This window comes from Grampus griseus (assembly GCF_964374135.1).
Source record: "Grampus griseus genome assembly, chromosome: 16".
Lineage (NCBI taxonomy): Eukaryota > Metazoa > Chordata > Mammalia > Artiodactyla > Delphinidae > Grampus > Grampus griseus.
In genome coordinates this window covers 8498084-8519452 of record NC_139010.1, presented here as the reverse complement: position 1 = coordinate 8519452, position 21369 = coordinate 8498084, and the positions used below count along the sequence as shown (strand labels likewise).

At 40.4% G+C, this 21369-nt stretch overlaps 1 protein-coding gene across 1 annotated transcript in view; it reads left to right on the top strand.

Annotated features, from left to right (window-relative positions):
- Positions 1 to 5801: 5801 nt before the first annotated feature.
- B3GALNT2 (beta-1,3-N-acetylgalactosaminyltransferase 2) overlaps positions 5802 to 21369 on the top strand; it is a 58091-nt gene continuing 42523 nt past the window's right edge. Inside the window, exons 1-3 of the mRNA XM_082673921.1 lie at positions 5802 to 6128; positions 6549 to 6617; positions 17599 to 17746. Of these exons, the coding sequence (XP_082530047.1) occupies positions 6017 to 6128; positions 6549 to 6617; positions 17599 to 17746 (329 nt within the window). The 5' untranslated portion in view covers positions 5802 to 6016. The remainder of the gene's footprint in view (positions 6129 to 6548; positions 6618 to 17598; positions 17747 to 21369) is intronic.

The following is a 21369-nucleotide window of genomic DNA, read 5'->3' as shown; positions in this document are numbered from 1 at the left end:
ATTTCAGGATGAAAGTGAGAATCCTTTTCATGATTTATATCATATTCTTGCTGGAGACTACATCTCTAACCTCATCCCCTATTCTTCTCCTCCTTATTCATTCTGCTTCCCTTACACCAGCCTCCATTTTGTAAGACAGTTTGGTAGTATCTATTCTCCTATTCTTCTCAGAGAAGCCCTGAACAAGTAGGATAATCAAAATACAAGAGTCAAGATGCCTCAGACCGAGATGTTAAAAGAGTTCCATCTGGTGGTGGAAAAAAGGCTTTCTTCTGCAAAGATTATCTGCCACATCATTTAAATTAATTCTTAGCTTAAAAGAATTCAACGATTGGCTGAAAAAGAAAGAGAAGTAATCATTTAAATAGTACACATTACTTGGACAGTGTGTGCCCTAGGTCCTAAAACCCTTGAAAAGAATGTGACTGGTTTTAAAGGTTTCCTGACTATTGGCCCAGAGACGTGAACTTTATTGTTTAAGTGACTGATAAGCAAGATGGTTTCCTTGGGGAAGAAAGTGAATGATTGAAGAGCTGCAGGGAAACATTAATGACAAAGAATTAGGAGAAAAAAATCCACAGATTTTTGCAAACACAAAATCACATACTATGCTTTTTTGGCTATTTAAGAGATATTCAAGGGTAATTTTTCCTTCGCTGTTGGCAAATAAGAATTGGACCCTGTTTTAAAAAATGGGCAGAGGATCTGAATAGACATTTTTCCAAAGAAGGCATATAAATGGCCAACAGGTACATGGAAAGGTGATCAACATCACTAATCATAAGGGAAATGCAAATCAAAACCACAATGGGATGTCACCTCATACCTGTTAGAATGGCTTTCATCGTGCAGGAGGGAGGAGATATGGGAACATAAGTATAACTGATTCACTTTGGTATAAAGCAGAAACTAACACACCATTGTAAAGCAATTATACTCCAATAAAGATGTAAAAAAAAAAAGACAAGGAATAACAAGTGTTGGTTGGCAAGGACATGGAGAAAAGGGAACCCTTTTGCACTGTTGGTGAGAATGTAAATTGATGCAGCCACTATGGAAAACAGTATAGAGGTTCCTCAAAAAATTAAAAATAGAACTATCATATGATCCAGCAATGCCACTTCTGGGTATTTATCCAAACCCTGAGTTGTCAGATGATGGTTAGCACTTTTTAGCAACAAAGTATTTTTTAATTAAGGAATGAATATTTTTTTTTTAGAGATAACGCTATTGCACACTTAACAGGCTACAGCATAGTGTAAACATAACTTTTATATGCACTGGGAAACCAAAAAATTCATAGGACTCGCTTTATTGCGATATTTGATTTGCTGCACTGGTCTGTAACAGAAACCACAACATCTCTGAGATATGCCTGTATTGATCAGACTTCATGGTTAGAAATGTCCTAAAATATGGGAAAAATGAAAATATTGATTATTTGAATTCATAAAAATTTTAAATGTTTTATGTCCAAAAAGTCATAAAATTAAAAGACAAAAAAAATGGGAAAAATATTTTCCACAAATATAATGGATTAATATCCTTAATATATAAAGGGCTCTTACAAATAGGTAAGAGGCAAAATACACAGGTAATTTACAGAAGAAGAAACAGAAGCACCTAAGAAACATAAAAATATTTAATCTCACTAATGAGAAAACGTTTCGCCCCTTGAATTAGAAAAGAATTTTTTCTTAAATGCTAAGGTAGGTAGGATGAGATAGAAATGTACTTGTTAAAGGCAGACATACACATTGATACAATGCCAGTATGTACAAAGAGCCTTAGAATAATATTTAAAAAGGAAATCATCTGAAATGCACAGAAGTGCCAGTATTATTTATTATAGTAGAAAAAATGGAAAGAACCTATACATCCAATAAGAGGAGAACAGGTAAGAAATTATAGTGTGAACAAATGATTGTACAGTTGTTATATTTTCTAAGACTACTAATTAAATGCAAAAATGCTTATTTCTATGGTAGGTGAAAATAAATGGATATAAATTTGTATTTACAGTATGATTGCCAATATTTTTAAATGGAAAAAAGCAATATATGATTGGTATTTGGTGTGATTTAATTTCTTCTTTATATTCTTCTGAATTTTCCAAATTCCTGTTTATAATTATGTATTACTTTTGTAGTCAGAAAAAAAAAATCCTCCTCAGAGCCTGCAGGATAAAATCTAAATTCCTTAGTATAGCATATGATGATCACCTCCTCACCATTCCCCAGTCCTAACTTTCTTAAGATCCTACCAGACTGCTTGCATTTCCCTAATTGCCATGTCATCACTGTCTCGGGGTTGTCTTTATTATTTATTTATTTTTGCCTAGGATGCTCTTGAATGCCCTTCCCACCCTCTGGTCCCTTTTATTTCAATCCCACAGCCACTCCGTGGGGTGGGTCAGATAACTCCTCATTTGTGCTGCCATCATTCTCTATGATTCCTTTCTCATAGCCCTTCCCACACTTAATTGCAATCAGAGTGACCAACCATCTTTGGTCTGCCTCTCCCGAATTCGAATTCTCTGTTAACTTGTTCACTCCACAGACTGTTTACATTGTCTCTGGGTTTTAAATTTTTTATTCTTTGCATTATACGGATTGTCTCTCTTACATCTTTACCCACTAAAGTTTTTCAGGTGGTAAGAGATAACAAGTAGGTGGAATGATGACTGCTGATCCTATCAACAGTTGATACAGGCAGCTCCCACTGTGGTGAGAGATGAAGATGCTAAAAAGGCCTGTCAGGTGCCAGTGAAGTTTCCTTCACAGGTTAAATCATCTTGGTAATTGGAAGGAACATTGTGATTAGTTAATATATTAGGATGGTTTTTTTTATTCCTCCCTTTAGTGCTCCTTGTAATTCTGAACAGTTGTTTAAATACTGCTATTTAATACTGTTACCTGCCCCATTTCAGTCCCACATTCCCAATTCCTGTACCCTGCTCTACTTTTCATATTTTCTGTAGCAATTACCATCTTCCGTGTGCCAGTAAAATGTATTTCTTTATTATATCTATAGTCTACAGTCTGCCCCTGCTGCCACCATCACAGGACAAGGACCTTTGTTTTGTTCATCAGTTTATCCCAAGCACCTACAAAAATGCCTGGCACATAATAGGAGCTCCATAAGTATCTGATGAATTAATAGATCTGCCTAAATTGGGGATTATTCCTCTTTTGGGCTTAACTCGTTATAAACCTTTAATCACAAAATGAAAATTTTAGGATTTCAAGAGAGGCATTTTAATACTCTTCTTGAGGATAAAAAACAGGACACCCTTAGTGACAACCAATTATTACTTTCTTGACAATTTCTTTACTTGAAATGTAGAAAGCAGGTTAGCAAAATTTCTAAACAAAGAAGAACTTCTAACAGGGAATATGCAGACATTATGTATTCTCCTTCCTTACTGCAATATGTAAACATTCTGGGAAAAGGGTGCACAGACCTTGGGGACATTTGCTCAGGAGCCACAAAGATCACAGCCTACTAATTCCATGTTTCCCACAAGAAGGACAAATTGTTCTTTGTTGTCTTCAGGGTATTCAGGGGCCATGGAGAATACTAGGGGCCCTGAAGACTCCCAAAACTGTTTACAAACAGTATTGTTTCTCATATTTGTATAATATACTGCGACAGCCGCCAGCTGCCTATGAGATGACCCCCAATCACCCTTGCCTCCTGGTATTCACAACCTTCTGTGGTCCCTCCCACAGTGAATCAGGGCTAGTCTGTGTTGACTGCAGAAGTGACAGTGTGTGTCTTCCAAGCATTCATCATAAAAGGCATTGCACCATCTCCACCAGTCTCTTGGGTCTCCAACTCTTGGGGAAGCAAGTCGCCATGGTGTGGGGACTCTAAAGCAGCTCATTGGAGGGACTTCCCTAGTGGTCCAGTGGGTAGGACTCTGAGCTCCCAATGCAGGGGGCCTGGGTTCGATCCCTGGTCGGGGAACTAGATCTTGCATGCATGCTCCATCTCAGAGTTCACATGCTGCAACTAAGAAGCCCGAATGCCACAACTAAAGATCCCACATGCTGCAACTAAGACCTGCATGCTGCAGCCAAAATAAATAAATAATATTTTTAAAAATAATAAAGCAGCTCACTGGAGAGAGCTACTTAGAGAGGAACTTAAAGAGGCGGAAAGGCAGTACCAACTTGCCGGCCATGGAAGTGAGCCACCTAGGAAGTGGATTCTCCAGCACCAGTCAAGACTTCAGATGACCACAGCCCCAGCTGACATCTGCCTGCAACTTTATGGGAGACCCTGAACAAAAATTTAGCCCTCCAATTCCTGGCCCACAGAAATTGTGAGACATAATAAATGATTATTGTCGTTTTAAGAGTTTGGGAGTAATTTGTTAGGTAGCAATAGATAACCAATGAATATACAAATCCCTTTAAAGGGAAAAAATTACTTCTGACCCCATATTAATTAAATTATTTTTATTATTTTACTTGAACAGTACAAACATACAGTATAAACTCTTTAGGCTTATAGCTTTTATACAACTATTATAAGAAATTTTAAAATTAAATATAATACAGGCCATATTACAAAACAATCAAATAAAAAGTAATTTTAATTTCTGCTGAAATTAAATTGCCACTCAAGGAGACTATGGTACTGACAGTGCCTAAAGACGTCTCCTCCTGGACTGTTCAGTGACTTTGAATCAATTACCCTTTTTTCCTTAAGCCTGTTCGAAGTGGATTTTCTGTGGCTTTCAACCAAGACTTTCCCCAACAATATAGTTAACTTCTGTTTCCACAATTTGGGAAAACTTAAAAAACAAATAAACGGAACACCACAAGCCAGGCGCTCATTTTCCTCCTCTCCTCCGTCGTCTTAACATCGGTACCTTGACCGTCTCGCCCCTTCACCCACACGGCCTCAACCAGGGCACTCGTGCGTTTGGCCGCGGGCGGGTCCGAGGGGTCAAGTCCTCGGGCCAGTGGGCAGTACTTTATCCTTAAGGGGCGCTGCAGGGGTCCTGCCCACAGGTGCTTCGGAGCCCGCGTCCTCTCGGCCCTCCCGACTCACGTCCTGTAGCAGGTGTGTGTGCGCCTCGTTCTACTGGCAACTTTCCAGCGCTAGTTGGACACCCGGGCACGTGAAATTTTACTCTAGATTGGACCGTCGCTGTCGTACTCCACAGCTTGATCCCCTGGGCGCGGTCTTACTCATCCTGAGTTCCTAGAGGACAGGACCGGGCAAAGAGCCGGGTACACACTGCACCAGAACTAATACTCGACGATTCACAGCTGAAGGCAACTGGGCTGCTTCGCCCTGATCTCCGGCGTCCGCAAGATGCTATCTCCCACACAAGGCTAGCATTCGGCATAAGGAAGCTCCTGCGTGATTTTAAAAAGTCTTCCCTTAGATCTCCCTTTCAATCTTGGGCAATCAGCACATTCCACCTCAGCTGTGTTTCCCTCCCGGGTGGGGGCGGCCCCGAAGCGCGGGGTCGCCCGGCACTACCTCCCTTCGGCCGCCGCGGGGCGGTAGACGTCGAAAAGGGTTGCGCATGCTCCGTGTGGGGCCTCGCGCTCTGCCTCCGCAACCGCCGAGTGACGGAGGCGAGTGCGTGGGGTTATGGGAAGTGTGGTTTTCCAGTCACTGGATCACTGGGGCACTCCCGGCTTGATCCCGGAGCGGGACTTCAGCTCCCGGCTGGCCGACGAGAGCGGGAGGGGACGCGAGGGGAGGGGGCGGGGCGAGTGAGAGAAAAGGTGGGCGGGGCCAGGGGAGGCCAAGCGCAGGGGGCGGGGCTCCGCCCGGCTGAGCTGCTGCCGCTGGTGGTCTGAGGAAGCTGAGGCGCGGGGCCCGAAGCCGAGAGGAAGCTGGACGGCGTCGGGCGCGAGGGCGGGCGTCCCCGGAGTCGTAGCGCGGGAGTCGGCCGTCGGCACTCGGCCTCCTTACTTGCAGGTTCCCTCCCGGGACGCGGGAGAACCCGGAGCGCGGCGGGGGTGCGAGGTGGAGCAGGCGGGGGCGGCCAATGCGAAACTGGCTGGTGCTGCTGTGCCCGTGTGTGCTCGGGGCCGCGCTGCACCTCTGGCTGCGGCTGCGCTCCCCGCCGCCCGCCCGCGCCTCGGGGGCCGGCCGGGCAGGTGAGGTCCTGGGGCCAGGCGGGGCGGGGCGGGCCGGGCGGCCGCGAGCCGGGGGGAAGCCGGCTCCGAACCTCCCGGCGGCTTCCTTCGCGGAGCTCCGCCGGGAGTCCCGGGCGGGGGGCGGCCCGACACGACGGTCCGCCGATGAAACAAACGGCCCTTTTCATCCTCGAGGCGTTAATATCGGGCAAACTTGAGGGCGCTTTTCTCGTTTCGCGTCTCGGCCGCTTCTCACCTCCTCGCGTTTCTTAATGGGCACAAAGCCGGTGCCCGCGACTGCAAGCCCTCCGGCTGTCCCCAGGCCTGGCCCGAGTCGCCCGGCGCCTGCCCGGGGAGCAAAGCCCCGCGTGTCCTTCAGCCCTTCAGCGGCAGCTGCTCACGCCCGGGGTTGGGCTACCAGGTTGCTTTCTTCCTCCCCAGGTGTTGGTTATTCGGTCAAGAGTTTTGAGGTCTTCGGGCCGTGGATCACGTTTGTGCGTGTTTTAAAAGGTGGCTGTGTTTTGCTTTTAAGGAATAACTTTGCTTTGAGAGTATACTGTACTTTGTGAATCCTTTGAAAACTGCGATGTAAGTCGGTTGAGCAAATCGAGGCATGGCTGCGAGTGGAGTTGTTCCTGGGAACTTGGTTTGCAAAAGCCTGTGAATGAAATATACACGAAAATATCAGGTTCTTTAATGGTCTTCCCCATTTGCTCTAAAAGTTATTCTCTCGTGGGAAAGAAACCTTTGTTCATGTTCACTTCACAGCCTGAGAAATAGAATGCTGTGCCCACAGCCCAGGGGATTTTCTGTTGTTAATGAATTCCACTGCTCTGAAGACGTCTTCAGGTTTCCCTTATTTTCTTGTTTTCTTTTTTAAGGGCTTGCCCTAGGACATGTAAAGAAGCCTAGAAGGCTGTTTTAAAGATGAGGTAATAGTCCTTTTTGGTTTTTAACAACGTTGGGAGTTTTTTTCTTACCACTTCTCCCTAAAGACAGTTGTTTTCTTATGCAGTATTTTAAAGAATAGTTGAATATTTGCAATTCTGAGATGGCTCTGTGCCTTAACTTAGAAGTAGAAAGTACAGAAACTAATTTGGCAGTCCTCAAAGCAATCTCACTGTTATAATTGGAGTTCTTTATTCTGGTAACTGTCTCTTAAAATCCTTTTCTATTAGAGAAGCCACAAGTTCTTTGAGAAGGCTGTTTGTGAGACCTGAATGGAATTAAGATACTATTTAAATGATTTAATGAGAGTGCAGTGTTACAGGGCATTTAACTTAACAGGTTAGGATTTTTTTTGTCTGTTTTGTTTTTTAGGGTTTTGTAAATGGAGCTGAGGAAAGAGTGCTGTAGATATATAGTGCTCTGTAACACCTGTTGGGTTTTGCATTTTACGAATTTCTTTTCTGTATGATGAGTGAGCTCTACTGGAATTTACTTGTAGAGCATACTTAGGATATTTATGACCTAAATATCTTTTAGGGTCCATAAACAAGCGAAAACCGTACGTTCAAGCTGAAAACTTAGTAGGCCTCCCTGACAATTTCTTACTTTTTTAAATTTATTTTTTATGTTTTAATACAATTTTAAAAGGTTACTTTCCATTTACAGTTATTACAAAATATTGGCTCTGTTCCCTGTGTTGTACAACACATCCTTGAGCCTATCTTACACCCAGTAGTTTGTCCCTCTCACTCCTCCACCCCTGTATTGCCCCTCCGCCCTCCACTGGTAACCACTAATTTGTTCTCCACATCTGTGAGCCTGGTGCTTTTTTGTTATGTTCACTGGTTTGTTATATCTTTTAGATTCCACGTGTAAGTGATACCTTGCAGGATTTGTCTTTCTCTGACTTATTTCACTTACCTTGATGCCCTCCAAATCCATCCGTGTTGCTGCAAATGGCAAAACTTCTTTCTTTTTTTAAGGCTGAGTAGTATTTCATCGTGTGTATATTTATCACATCTTCTTTATCCATTCATCTGTTGATGGACACTTAGGTTGTTTCCGTATCTTAGTAATTGTAAATAATGCTGCTGTGAACATTAGGGTGCATGTATCTTTTTGAATTAGTGTTTTTGGGTTTTTTTCAGTTATATACCCAGGAGTGGAATTGCTGGGCCATATGGTAGTCTTTTGAGGAATCTCCATACTGTTTTCCACAGTGACTGCACCAGTTTACATTCTTACCAACAGCGTACAAGGGTTCCCTTTTCTGCACATCCTCCCCCAGTATTTGTGTTCTTTTTGATGATAGCCATTCTGACAGGTGTGAGGTGACGTCTCATTGTGGTTTTGATTTGCATTTCACTGATGACTAGGGATGTTGAGCATCTTTTCATGTGCCTGTTGGCCATCAGCATTTCCTCTTTGGAAAAGTGTTCATTTCTTCTGCCCATTTTTAAATTGGGTTGTTTGTTTTTCTGATGTTGAGTTGTATGAGCTGTTTATATATGTTGGATGTTAATCACTGATCAGTCATATCATTTGCAAATATTATATCCCATTTGGCAGGTTGTCTTCCTGTTTATATCAATGGTTTCCTTTGCTGTGCAAAAGCTTTTAAGTTTAATTAGGTCCCATTTGTTTATTTCTGCTTTCATTTCCTTTATCTTAGGAGATGGATCCAAAAACGTATTGCTGCGATTTATGTCAAAGAGTGTTCTGCCGATTTTTTCCTCAAGGAGTTTTATAGTATCCAGTCTTACATTTACATCTTTAATCCATTTTGAGTTTATTTTTGTATATGGTGTTAGAGAATGTTCTAATTTTATTCTTTTACGTGTAGCAGTGCAGTTTTCCCAGCAGCACTTATTGAAGAGACTGTCTTTTCCCCATTGTCTATTCTTGCTTCCTCTGTCATAGATTAATGGACCATAAGTGTGTGGGTTTATTCCTGGGCTCTCTGTTCTGTTCCATTGATGTATGTGTCTATTTTTGTGCCAGTACCATACCATTTCGATTACTGTAGCTTTGTAGTATAGTCTAAAGTCGGGGGCCTGATTCCTCCAGCTCTGTTCTTCTTTCTCAAGATTGTTTTGTCTATTTGGGGTCTTTTGTGTTTCCATACACATTTAAAAATTTTTTGTTCTAGTTTTGGAAGCTTGGTGGCTTCATGTCCAACCCTTTTGCCCTTTGCCTGTGTGCCTGGAGCCAGTCCCACTGTGCTCACATTTTCTCCTGTAGTGATCACAACTCCCAGCCCCAGTGACACTCCCTTTCCCTGTGTCTGCACTGGGTCTCTTCTGTGCTTCCTTCCCCTCAGGTAGCCAGTCTTCCCCTGGGCCACTCCTGGAGGTGAGGGGGTTACCTTTTCCCAGTGTTTTTTATTTCTGTGGGGCTCACCTAAAAGTATTAAAAGTAACTTTTTAAAAAAATGTTTTTTCTTTTTGAGATAAGTTTTTCCCCCTCCGTCAGTGTTTCAGTGATACCTTATCTGCTGTCCTGTGAGACCAGGCTAGATTAAGGAAACTAGGAAGTAGACCTTGGAAAGGGCAGGGCTATTGGTGAGGAGGTCAGTACTAGTTGTGTAAATTAACTTTGACTTTAGATGGATATTGTGCATCTAGTCAAATAATAAATAGAGTATTCAATCTAAGTGAAACCTTGCAGAGTCCTAACTTTCGTTTTGCACTTTTGGTACTTTCAAAACTAAAAACAGTAGAAGCATCTTGATTGCTAAAATTTCATACAAATTCTTTTCTCTTTGTGTTGTCACCAGTTCAAACCAAAAAATTGGAGCATTTTTACATTTTAGTCCTTATCCCTTAAGCCTAGAGTGAGAGAGAAAACCCAAGACTTTGTTAAGTATTCTTCCCTTGAATTTACATTTTGAATTTTGTTTTTGTTCTCTTTTCTCTCCTGCCTCTTTGTCTGTCTTCAGTCTCAGTAAGTCGTGGCAGGGAGATTTACCTCCTCTGAATGTTAAAAAAGGCCCTCTGACTTGCAGTTGATTCTACAAATATTTGAGCGCCTCCTCTGTGCCAACTCCTGTTGTAGGTGTGGGATTACAGCAGTAATCAAGATAAAGTCCCTGCCCTCATGCAGTTTACAGTTCACAAGGGAAAGCAGAATATAAGAAAATAATTATTAAATATCATAGGGGAGAGTGATGTGTGGTGACAAAAATAAAGCAGTGTAAGAGGATAGAGAATGATGTGCTGCTGCTGTTTTAAATAGAGAGGTCAGGGGCTTCCTTGGTGGCGCAGTGGTTAAGAATCCACCTGCCAGTCCAGGGGACACAGGTTTGAGCCCTGGTCCAGGAAGATCCCACATGCTGCGGAGCAACTAAGCCCGTGCGCCACGACTGCTGAGCCTGCGGTCTAGAGTCCGCAAGCCACAGCTACTGAGCCCACACACCTAGAGCCCGAGCTCCGCAACAAGAGAAGCCACCGCAATGAGAAGCCTGTGCACCGCAATGAAAGAGTAGCCCCCCTCGCTGCAGCAGGAGAAAGCCCGCGTGCAGCAACAAAGACCCAACGGAGCCAAAAATAAATAAATTTATAAATAAATCAATAGAGATGTCAGGGGGCCGCTCTAAAGAGGTCACAGTTGGGCAGGAACCTGAATGCATGAATGAAGTGTGTCAGTCGTGTTAGTACGTGGTACTATTCTAATGTAGTAGCTCGCCTTGAACAGGTGAAGCCCAGTCAGGGAGAACAGCTGGTGAAGAGCCAGCAGATCTCCTGTTGTGAAATCCAGCACAACTAGGGGGTGAGGAGAGGAAAATGGAGGTGGAGACAGCCATTTGGGCTAAGGAATAAAGATACAGGATATTTTAATGATAACGTATTGGTTTGGGGTTATGCCTTAGCAGGAATTATTTAACAGTTAATTTAGAAAAATTGTGTACCAAAAGAGGCTTCTCTTTCTGGGATATTTTGAAAGAAGGAAACTAAAGAGAAAGGAAAGAAACGGATCCATTCAACAAATGCTTAGAGCAGTAGGTATTTAGTCCCTGCTCTCAAGGTGCTAGCAGTTTGTTAAATGGAAACCGACATGGGGCAAGCAGAAGGTCAAAGACAAATTGAGCTTGCTTTGCAGTTTCGCCTAGGGCTGCCTCGTCCAAAATGATCGCTATATGCTAATCTGGTCTCTGTGCTTCAGTTTCCTTATTTATAAAATGATGACCTCACAGGGTTATTGTGAAGATTCAGTTAATAAAACACCCAGAACAGTGCCTCATTCCTCGTGAGCACTCTGAATTTTAGAGAGGAATGGTAGTGTGGAGGTGGCTGATGTCCTTGCTAGTGAGGTGTTTGGGGAGGTATCTGAAATTGGTGAGAGCACGCTGGTAGTGTGTATAATGATTGTCCTTATCAGTAGATATGTGGTGAACTTGCATGTTTTCTTCATTTTTAAGATTCCTGCCTGTTTGTGGTTGGTGTCATGTGAGACATGCACATGAGAGTGGAAATTTTAGTCTAATTTTTAAGAATCTTTGGGCTTATTTTGAGCAGTCAGTTTTGGAGTCTTTAATAAACTTTTGGATGTCCACTTTCAGTGCAGAGTCCAGCAGGTTGCCAGACTCTCAGGATATACTACATATTAAAGAAGAGAAATGGTCATTGCCTTCAGGGAGCTTCTGTGGGGTTTTAATTATTCTTGACAGTATGAAGATTTGTTTATTGCTATATATTTGCCATCTAAAGCAGTGAACATAGGAGGTGCTCAGTTACTTGAAGGAATGAATCAAGAGGAGAAAACTGGGAAAGTATGAATGAGTTTGTCACCTATAGATCGTTCACATTCCATGATTTACATTTTTTCTTATAAAAGTAAAACAAATTTTACTTTACAAAGTAAAGTAAAAATTTACAAATTTTACTTTACAAAGAAAAATTTACAAATTTTACTTTACAAAGAAAAATTTTGAAATTATTTTTTAAAAAGGAAAGAAAGATGATCTATACTGGGCAATGTTTGAATGTATCAATACATATAAAACATGGTCGGGGGAATTATTTAGTATTAAAAATTTTTTTTTGATATATAATGTACATTCAGAAAAGTCCACGTAAATGTGAGCTTGATGTAGTTTCACAAACTGAATCACCCAGCTAATCACCCAAATTAAAAACAGGAAAACTACCAACACCTTAGAAGCTTCCTTTATGCTCCCTTCTTATCACTGCCAGGAGTGGTACCCATGATCCTGATCTTCAGTGGCAGAGATCTGCCTGCTTTGTACTTTATTTAAGTGGAACCAAATAGTATGTACATAGTTCTTATAGCCTGCTTATCTGACTTAATAAGATGTAGAACAGCATTTAATGAAATGCTTAAAACAATTTTAATGTCTGTATAGTATTCTAGCATATAGATACACCATAATTTATGTAACTGATGCCTTATTTGTGCATTCATGTATTTTGTAGTTTTTCCCTATTAAGAAACGACACTGTGATGAATAGAGATCTTTTAGTGCATCACTGATTATTTCCTTAGCCTATATTCTTAGCCAAGGACAAAAGTTATACAATTCTGAGGTATTTGATGTATATTGGCAAAATTTACTGCAGAATACTATACCAACTTACATTCCTATTAGCAACATAGGAGAGTAGCCATTTCCTTGAAAAAACTACCTCTATCAAAACATCAGTCATTTGGGTATTATCATTTAAGAAAATATTTGTCAGTTTGAATGTAGGAGAAAACTGGTGTCTTATTATTGTTGTAATTCAAACTTGACTTGTAGTGAAGTTGAACCATTTTTTATAGGTTCGTTGGCTATTTGCATTTCTTTTTCTGTAAATTATCTTTATTCTTTGTCTCATGTTCACTTCTTAGTTTTTTTTGTTTTTGTTTCCTGTTTTCAGACACCAGAATCAAACTAGGTACCCTGTACTTGCAACATTGAGCAGAGGATGATGAAAGTGTAGGGGGGGAACTGGAAAGCTGGGCAGCATTCTTACACAGCATCCACTTTGAGGAGTTTTTGTTTGTTGGTTGGTTGGTTGGTTTGTTTAATCTTGGCTGTGCCACGTGGCTTGCGGGATCACGGTTCCCCAACCAGGGATCGGACCTGGACCACAGCAGTGAAAGCGGTGAATCCTAACCACTAGACCACCAGGGAACTCTCCACTTTGAGTTTTATACTGTGTGACACACTACTCACAGGTCTGTTGGACTGATTTACATTGATGGTATGTGGCAGAAGAAACCAGTATTTAAAAAAATTGAGGTATAATTGACAAATTACATTAGTTTCAGGTGTGCAGCATAATGATTTGATACATGTATATATTCTGTAATGATCACCACAGTATGTATAGTTAACATCTGTCACCACACACAGTTACAAATTTTTTTTCCTGTGATGAGAACTTTTAAGACCCACTCTCTTTAGCAACATTTAAATACAGTACAGTTGTTGTTGTTGTTGTTGTTTTGGTGTGTGTGGGGGGTCATGCCGTGCGGCTTGCGGGATCTCAGTTCCCCAAACGGGGATTGAACTCGGGCCACTGCAGGGAAAGCCCAGAATCCTAACCACTGGACCGCCAGGGAATTCCCTGCAATACCGTCTTGTTAACTATTGTCACCATGCTGTATGTTACATCCCCATGACTTATTTATTTTATAACTGGAAGTTTGTACCTTTTCACCCCTTTTACCCATTATGCCTACCCTCTACACCCAGCCTCTGGCAAACACCACTCTGTTCTCTGTATTTATGAGTTTGGTGTTTTGTTTGTTTTAGATTCTACATATGAATGAGTCATATGGTATCAGCCTGTCTTTGTCCAACTTATTTCGCTTGGCGTAATGCCCTCAGGGTCTGTCCACATGGTTGCAAATGGCAAGATTTCCTTCTTTTTTATGGCTGAATAATATTCCATTGTGTATAAAGAACACATTTTCTGTATTCATTCATCCATCAGTGGACACTTAGGTTACTGCCATGTCTTGGCTATTGTAAATAGTGCTGCAATGAACATCCCCATGTTCACTATCATGCATATCATCCCCATTCATATGTCTTTTCTAGTGAATGTTTTCATTTCCTTCAGGTAAATACCCAGGAGTGGTTTTGCTGGATCATACGGTAGTTCTATTTTTAATTTTTTGAGGAACCTCCATACTGTTTTTCATTTTTTAGTGGCTGCATCAATTTACTTTCACACCAACAGTGCATGAGGGTTGCCTTTTCTCCACCTTCTCGCCAACACTTGTTATTTCTTATCTTTTTCATAATAGACATTCTAAGAGGTGTGGTGATGTTTCATAGTGGTTTTGATTTGCATTTCCCTGATGATTAGTGATTTTGAGCACCTTTTCATGTACCTGATGGCAGTCTGCATGTCTTCTTTGGAAAAATGTCTATTCAGATTCTCTGCCGAATTTTAAATGGGATTCTTTGCTTTTTGGTATTGGGTTGTATGAGTTCTTTGTATATTTTGGATATTAATCAGATATATGATTTGTAAATATCTTCTCCTATTTGGTAGGTTGTCGTTTCATTTTGTTGATAGTTTTCTTTGCTGTGCAGAAGGTTTTTAGTTTGATGTAGTCTCACTTACTTATTTTTGCTATTGTTGCCTTTGCTTTCAGTGTCAAATCTAAAAAAATTATTGCCAAGACCAATGTCAAGGAACTTACTGCCTATGTTTTCTTATAGGAGTTTTATGGTGTCAGGTCTTACATTCAAGTTTTTAATCCATTTTCAGTTGATTTTTGTGTATGGCATAAGTTAGTTGGTTCAGTTTCATGCTTTTGCATGTGGCTGTCCAGTTTTCCCAACGTCATTTATCTAAGAGATTGTCCTTTCCCCGCTGTATATTCTTGGTTCCTTTGTTGTAAATGGATTGACCATATACGCATGGGTTTACTTCTGGGCTCTCTATTCTGTTCTGTTGATCTATGTGTCTGTTTTAATGCCAGTACTGTAGCTTCATAATATGGTTTGAAACCAGGAAGCATGGTATTTCCAGCTTTGTTCTTCTTCCTCTAGATTGCTTTGGCTTTTCGAGGTCTTTGTGGTTCCATACAAATTTTAGGATTTTTTTTTTCTATTTCTGAAAAATGCCATTGGAATTTTGATAGAGGTTGCACTGTATCTGTAGATTGCTTTAGCTAGTATGGACATTTTAACAATATTATTATTAGCAAGCATGGAATATCTTTTGTTTCTGTATTCTTTAATTTATTTCATCAATGTCTTATACTTTTCAGTGTACAGGTCTTTTACCTCCTTGGTTAAATTTATTCCTAGGTATTTATTCTGTTTGATGTGATTGAAATTGGGAGTTTTCATAATTTCTCTTTCTGATAGTTTATTACTGTGTAGAAATACGGCTGATTTTTGTATATTGATTATGTATCCTGTAACTTTACTGAATCTGTTTATTAGTTCTAACAGTTTTTTGGTTGAGGCTTTAAAAACCTATTTTTCAGTATTTCTGGAAGTAGAAGTTCTCTAAAAGGCCAGAATCTGCCATGTACTTCTCTTCTGCAACAAAAAGAGAAGTGCATGTAAAAAGTAACACAGTTCAGTAGAGGCAGCTGAGATGTGGATGAGAAGCAGAGAGGATTGGCAGTGGCAGAGAGAGGTGGAATAAGATGAAAAAGTACTTTTCAGCGATAATCCGTGAGGCTTTCACATACCACATGGTTATCTTCGTGTCTATTGATTTATTTATTTTTAGAAAAATCTCATGGAGAAGTCTGGGAGGAACTATTAGGATAGCCTTGTAGGTCCAGGTGAAAGGTAAGAATTTGAACTGAAGCTGCGACTAGAATTAATGATAGAGAAATTTGAGAAAAATTTTAAAAAGATTTTGTCATTGAGAAAAGGTTAAATGATGTTTCATGTAATCCATCTCTAAAAGATTTATTTTGATTACCCGTCAAAAATAAGGTAGTGATGTTTGGCATTTAAAGGGATGTTTCAGTTATTTTGAAATTTTACTTTTGTGCAGCAACCTTGTTTTCTCATGAAGTCAGATAAATGAGGCATTTGGGATGCATATAATTTTTGCTCTTCTAATCTTTTAAAGCTTTTTAATCTTTTGAGAAGACATTTTGAAACAGATGAAATAGAGTATCTAAAAGACTGTTTTTGGTATCAACTTTCTCTGATTAGGAAACTGAGGCACAAGGATTTGAGTAAATTCTTACTGATACTGTGCAGCATGTTGGCTGTAGAATCAATGTCAGATATGTCTGGTTACTGCATTTTCCTCACTCCTGTCTATAAAATGTGCTTACTGCTAATATTTCTCTGTGAAAAAGTCGGGGGAGGGACTAGGTTTTCATTGCCAATTTTACATAAGCATTTAAAGTATTCTCCCTTGAAGAAATATCAACATGTCTTTGTTGTCTTTTGAATCCCTAGATTCTATGGCATATAAAAACATTTCATTTAATACAGTAAAGCTCTGTGGCCTGCAGTAATTTATTTTTGGAAACATTGTGGGATCAGTTTCCACTGCTGAAGAAAGAGATGAAATGGGATCCCTAATGAGAGCTATATATTAGCTTGTAGCTCTCAAGCTTTGAAACTGGTGATGAAAAACAGGGACAAAGTATCTTTCCCTCTATCTTTCTCTAAGGACAGTTTTTTGGGGTGGGGGTGGTGTGCATCTTGTGGGATCTCGGTTCCCTGACCAGGGATTGAACCGGGGCCACAGCAGTGAAAGCCTGGAATTCTAACCACTGGGCCACCAGGGAACTCCCTCTAAGGACATATTTTAAAAATGTTATCCTGTCCATTAAATATGATAGTAAAAAATGACTTGTTCCTTGATTTTTTTTTTTTTTTAACTACAAACGTTTCCCCTCCTTCATCCTTTGCACTATTCAAGTGATAAATATTTGCTGGCTGTAGAATTTATTGGCATGAATAAGAGTTCTGATTCTTTCCAGCATGGTAGTCCTTCAACTTCATCTCCCAAACTTAATAACTAATATTCATGTAGGACTTCACCTTTGACAGCACATTTGTTGTTGTTGTTGTTAGTTGCCATTGAATGCCCACTCTTTGCCTGCTACCAAACCAGAACCTTTATACACATTATATCATTTAATTTTTATAACTCTATGAGAAGTATTATTACACCCATTTCTACTTAAGGAAACTGAGGCTCAAGGAGTTAAATAACTTTTATAGCTAAAATAAAAAGCCAGCATTTTATAATTGGCTCTTACTGCCTACTATTGTATGGTTTATGCCACATTGACCTTCCAAACTGATTCTTATCAGAAAAGTCTTACTTGTTTTGAAGAATTTACATATATACTTGGGTGAGCACGAATACATACATAGGTGTGGAAGCAAAAAGACTCTGCACCAAAATGTTAGTAGTGCTTATCTCTGGATGGTGAGTTTTATGAGTGCTTTAGGTTTTTTATTCTTTGTATTTATTTGTATTTTCTGCAAATATGAACATATATTTATATTACCTTGTAATAAACATTTTTATGTTACATATTGAACTTAACAGTAATTGAGAAATGACATTTCTGATTTACTATTGCTTATTTCTAGATCAGTTGGCCTTACTTCCCCAGTGGAAATCTAGGCATTATGATGTGGTAGTTGGTGTGCTGTCAGCCCGCAATAACCATGAACTTCGCAATGTGATAAGAAGCACCTGGCTGAAGCATTTAGTACAACACCCAGCATTAAGTCAACGGTACGTTTCTTTTCTTTTTTTTTTTTTTGGCTGCATTGGGTCTTTGTTGCTTCACGTGGGCTTTCTCCAGTTGCGGCGAGCGGGGGCTACTCTTCGTTGCAGTGCGCAGGCTTCTCATTGCAGTGGCTTCTCTTGTTGTGGAGCACGGGCTCCAGGTGTGTGGGCTTCAGTAGTTGCAGCGCATGGGCTCAGTAGTTGTGGCACACAGGCTCAGTAGTTGTGGCACACGGGCTTAGTTGCTCCGCGGCGTGTAGGATCTTCCCGGACCAGGGCTTGAACCCATGTCCCCTGCATTGGCAGGCAGATTCTTAACCACTGCGCCACCAGGGAAGCCCCAACGGTAGGTTTCTTGAGTTCACACCTTGCGTGACGTATTGAATAAGTGTTCTGAAAAATCTCTTCTTGGAGAGTCAGAGATGTTAATTCAGATATGTGACTTCTTTTCCTCAGAAATGACTATTTCATTTTGCTTTTCCTCCACGTAGTTGAGCCCAAAAAGTAAATTTAACCAAGATTTTAAGCCTAAAGAGATATACTTAATGTTTTTCAGCTCTGTATCATTTGGTTGTGTGTGATCTGCGGTTTGTATAGTTTGCCATACTCTTTTTGCCAACCACCCTTCCAGGCCTGAGCTTGGGTAGCACGTCACACGTTGACATTAGATGGCTCGGTTGTTGGTTAGGAATGCAAGGCCTTAGTCTTCTCAGGGAAAGCAGCCTCTGAAGATTATATAGTGAGGGACTAGTGGAAGTGAAGCATGGAAGTTTGGACTTCTAGTTATGTGACGATTCTTCTCTGCTTATGTGAAGTCACTGATAAGCAGAGAAGGCCCTCAGGATTGCATTCAGCTGGGATGCTTGTGACTGAGTAGCTATGCGGGGGAATCACAATTGTGAATTTTCTTGTCACCAGTAGTGAACATTTATAGATTTCCTATCTTACTCATAGCAGCTTTTTTTTTTTAACATCTTTATTGGAGTATAATTGCTTTACAATGGTATGTTAGTTTCTGCTTTATAACAAAGTGAATCAGTTATACATATATATATGTTCCCATATCTCTTCTCTCTTGCATCTCCCTCCCTATCCCACCCCTCTAGGTGGTCACAAAGCACCGAGCTGATCTCCCTGTGCTATGCGGCTGCTACCCACTAGCTATACATAGTGTATATATGTCCATGCCACTCTCTCACTTTGTCACAGCTTACCCTTCCCCCTCCCCATATCCTCAAGTCCATTCTCTAGTAGGTCTGTGTCTTTATTCCTGTCTTACCCCTAGGTTCTTCATGACATTTTTTTTTCTTAGATTCCATATATATGTGTTAGCATATGGTATTTGTCTTTCTTTTTCTGACTTACTTCACTCTGTATGACAGACTCTAGGTCCATCCACCTCACTACAAATAACTCAATTTCATTTCTTTTTATGGCTGAGTAATATTCCATTGTATATATGTGCCACATCTTCTTTATCCATTCATCCGATGATGGACACTTAGGTTGTTTCCGTCTCCTGGCTATTGTAAATAGAGCTGCAATGAACATTTTGGTACATGACTCTTTTTGAATTATGGTTTTCTCAGGGTATATGCCCAGTAGTGGGATTGCTGGGTCATATGGTAGTTCTATTTGTAGTTTTTTAAGGAACCTCCATACTGTTCTTCATAGTGGCTGTACCAATTCACATTCCCACCACCAGTGCAACAGTGTTCCCTTTTCTCCACACCATCTCCAGCATTTATTGTTTGTAGATTTTTTGATGATGGCCATTCTGACTGGTGTGAGATGATATCTCATTGTAGTTTTGATTTGCATTTCTCTAATGATTATTGATGTTGAGCATTCTTTCATGTGTTTGTTGGCAATCTGTATATCTTCTTTGGAGAAATGTCTATTTAGGTCTTCTGCCCATTTTTGGATTGGGTTGTTTGTTTTTTTTGTTATTGAGCTGCATGAGCTGCTTGTAAATTTTGGAGATTAATCCTTTGTCAGTTGCTTCATTTGCAAATATTTTCTCCCATTCTGAGGGTTGTCTTTTGGTCTTGTTTATGGTTTCCTTTGCTGTGCAAAAGCTTTTAAGTTTCATTAGGTCCCATTTGTTTATTTTTGTTTTTATTTCCATTTCTCTAGGAGGTGGGTCAAAAAGGATCTTGCTGTGATTGATGCCATAGAGTGTTCTGCCTATGTTTTCCTCTAAGAGTTTGATAGTTTCTGGCCTTACATTTAGGTCTTTAATCCATTTTGAGCTTATTTTCATGTACAGTGTTAGGGAGTGTTCTAATCTCATACTTTTACTTGTACCTGTCCAGTTTTCCCAGCACCATTTATTGAAGAGGCTGTCCTTTCTCCACTGTACATTCCTGCCTCCTTTATCAAAGATAAGGTGACCAGGGCTTCCCTGGTGGCGCAGTGGTTGAGAGTCCGCCTGCCGATGCAGGGGACACGGGTTCGTGCCCCGGTCTGGGAAGATCCCACATGCCGTGGAGCGGCTGGGCCCGTGAGCCATGGCCGCTGAGCCTGCATGTCCGGAGCCTGTGCTCCGCAACGGGAGAGGCCATAACAGTGAGAGGCCCGCGTACCGCAAAAAAAAAAAAAAAAAAAAAAAATGTGACCATATGTGCGTGGGTTTATCTCTGGGCTTTCTATACTGTTCCATTGATCTATATTTCTGTTTTTGTTCCGGTAACATACTGTCTTGATTACTGTAGCTTTGTAGTATAGTCTGAAGTCAGGGAGCCTGATTCCTCTAGCTCCGTTTTTCGTTCTCAAGATTGCTTTGGCTATTCGGGGTCTTTTGTGTTTCCATACAAATTGTGAAATTTTTTGTACTAGTTCTGTGAAAAATGCCAATGGTAGTTTGATAGGGATTGCATTGAATCTGTAGATTGCTTTGGGTAGTAGAGTCATTTTCACAATGTTGATTCTTCCAATCCAAGAACATGGTATATCTCTCCATCTATTTGTGTCATTTTTAATTTCTTTCATCAGTGTCTTATAATTTTCTGCATACAGGTCTTTTGTCTCCTTAGGTAGGTTTATTCCTAGATATTTTATTCTTTTTGTTGCAATGGTAAATGAGAATGTTTTCTTGATTTCACTTTCAGATTTTTCATCATTAGTGTATAGGAATGCAAGAGATTTCTGTGCATTAATTTTGTATCCTGCTACTTTACCAAATTCATTGATTAGCTCTAGAAGTCTTCTGGTAGCATCTTTAGGATTCTCTATAGTATCATGTCATCTGCAAACAGTGACAGCTTTACTTCTTCTTTTCCGATTTGGATTCCGTTTATTTCCTTTTCTTCTCTGATTGCTGTGGCTAAAACTTCCAAAACCATGTTGAATAAGAGTGGTAAGAGTGGGCAACCTTGTCTTGTTCCTGATCTTAGTGATGCTTTCAGTTTTTCACCATTGAGGATGATGTTGGCTGTGGGTTTGTCATATATGACCTTTATTATGTTGAGGAAAGTTCCCTCTTTGCCTACTTTCTGGAGGGTTTTTATCATAAGTGGGTGTTGAATTTTGTCAAAAGCTTTCTCTGCATCTATTGAGATGACCATATGGTTTTTCTCCTTCAATTTGTTAATATGGTGTATCACATTGATTGATTTGCGTATATTGAA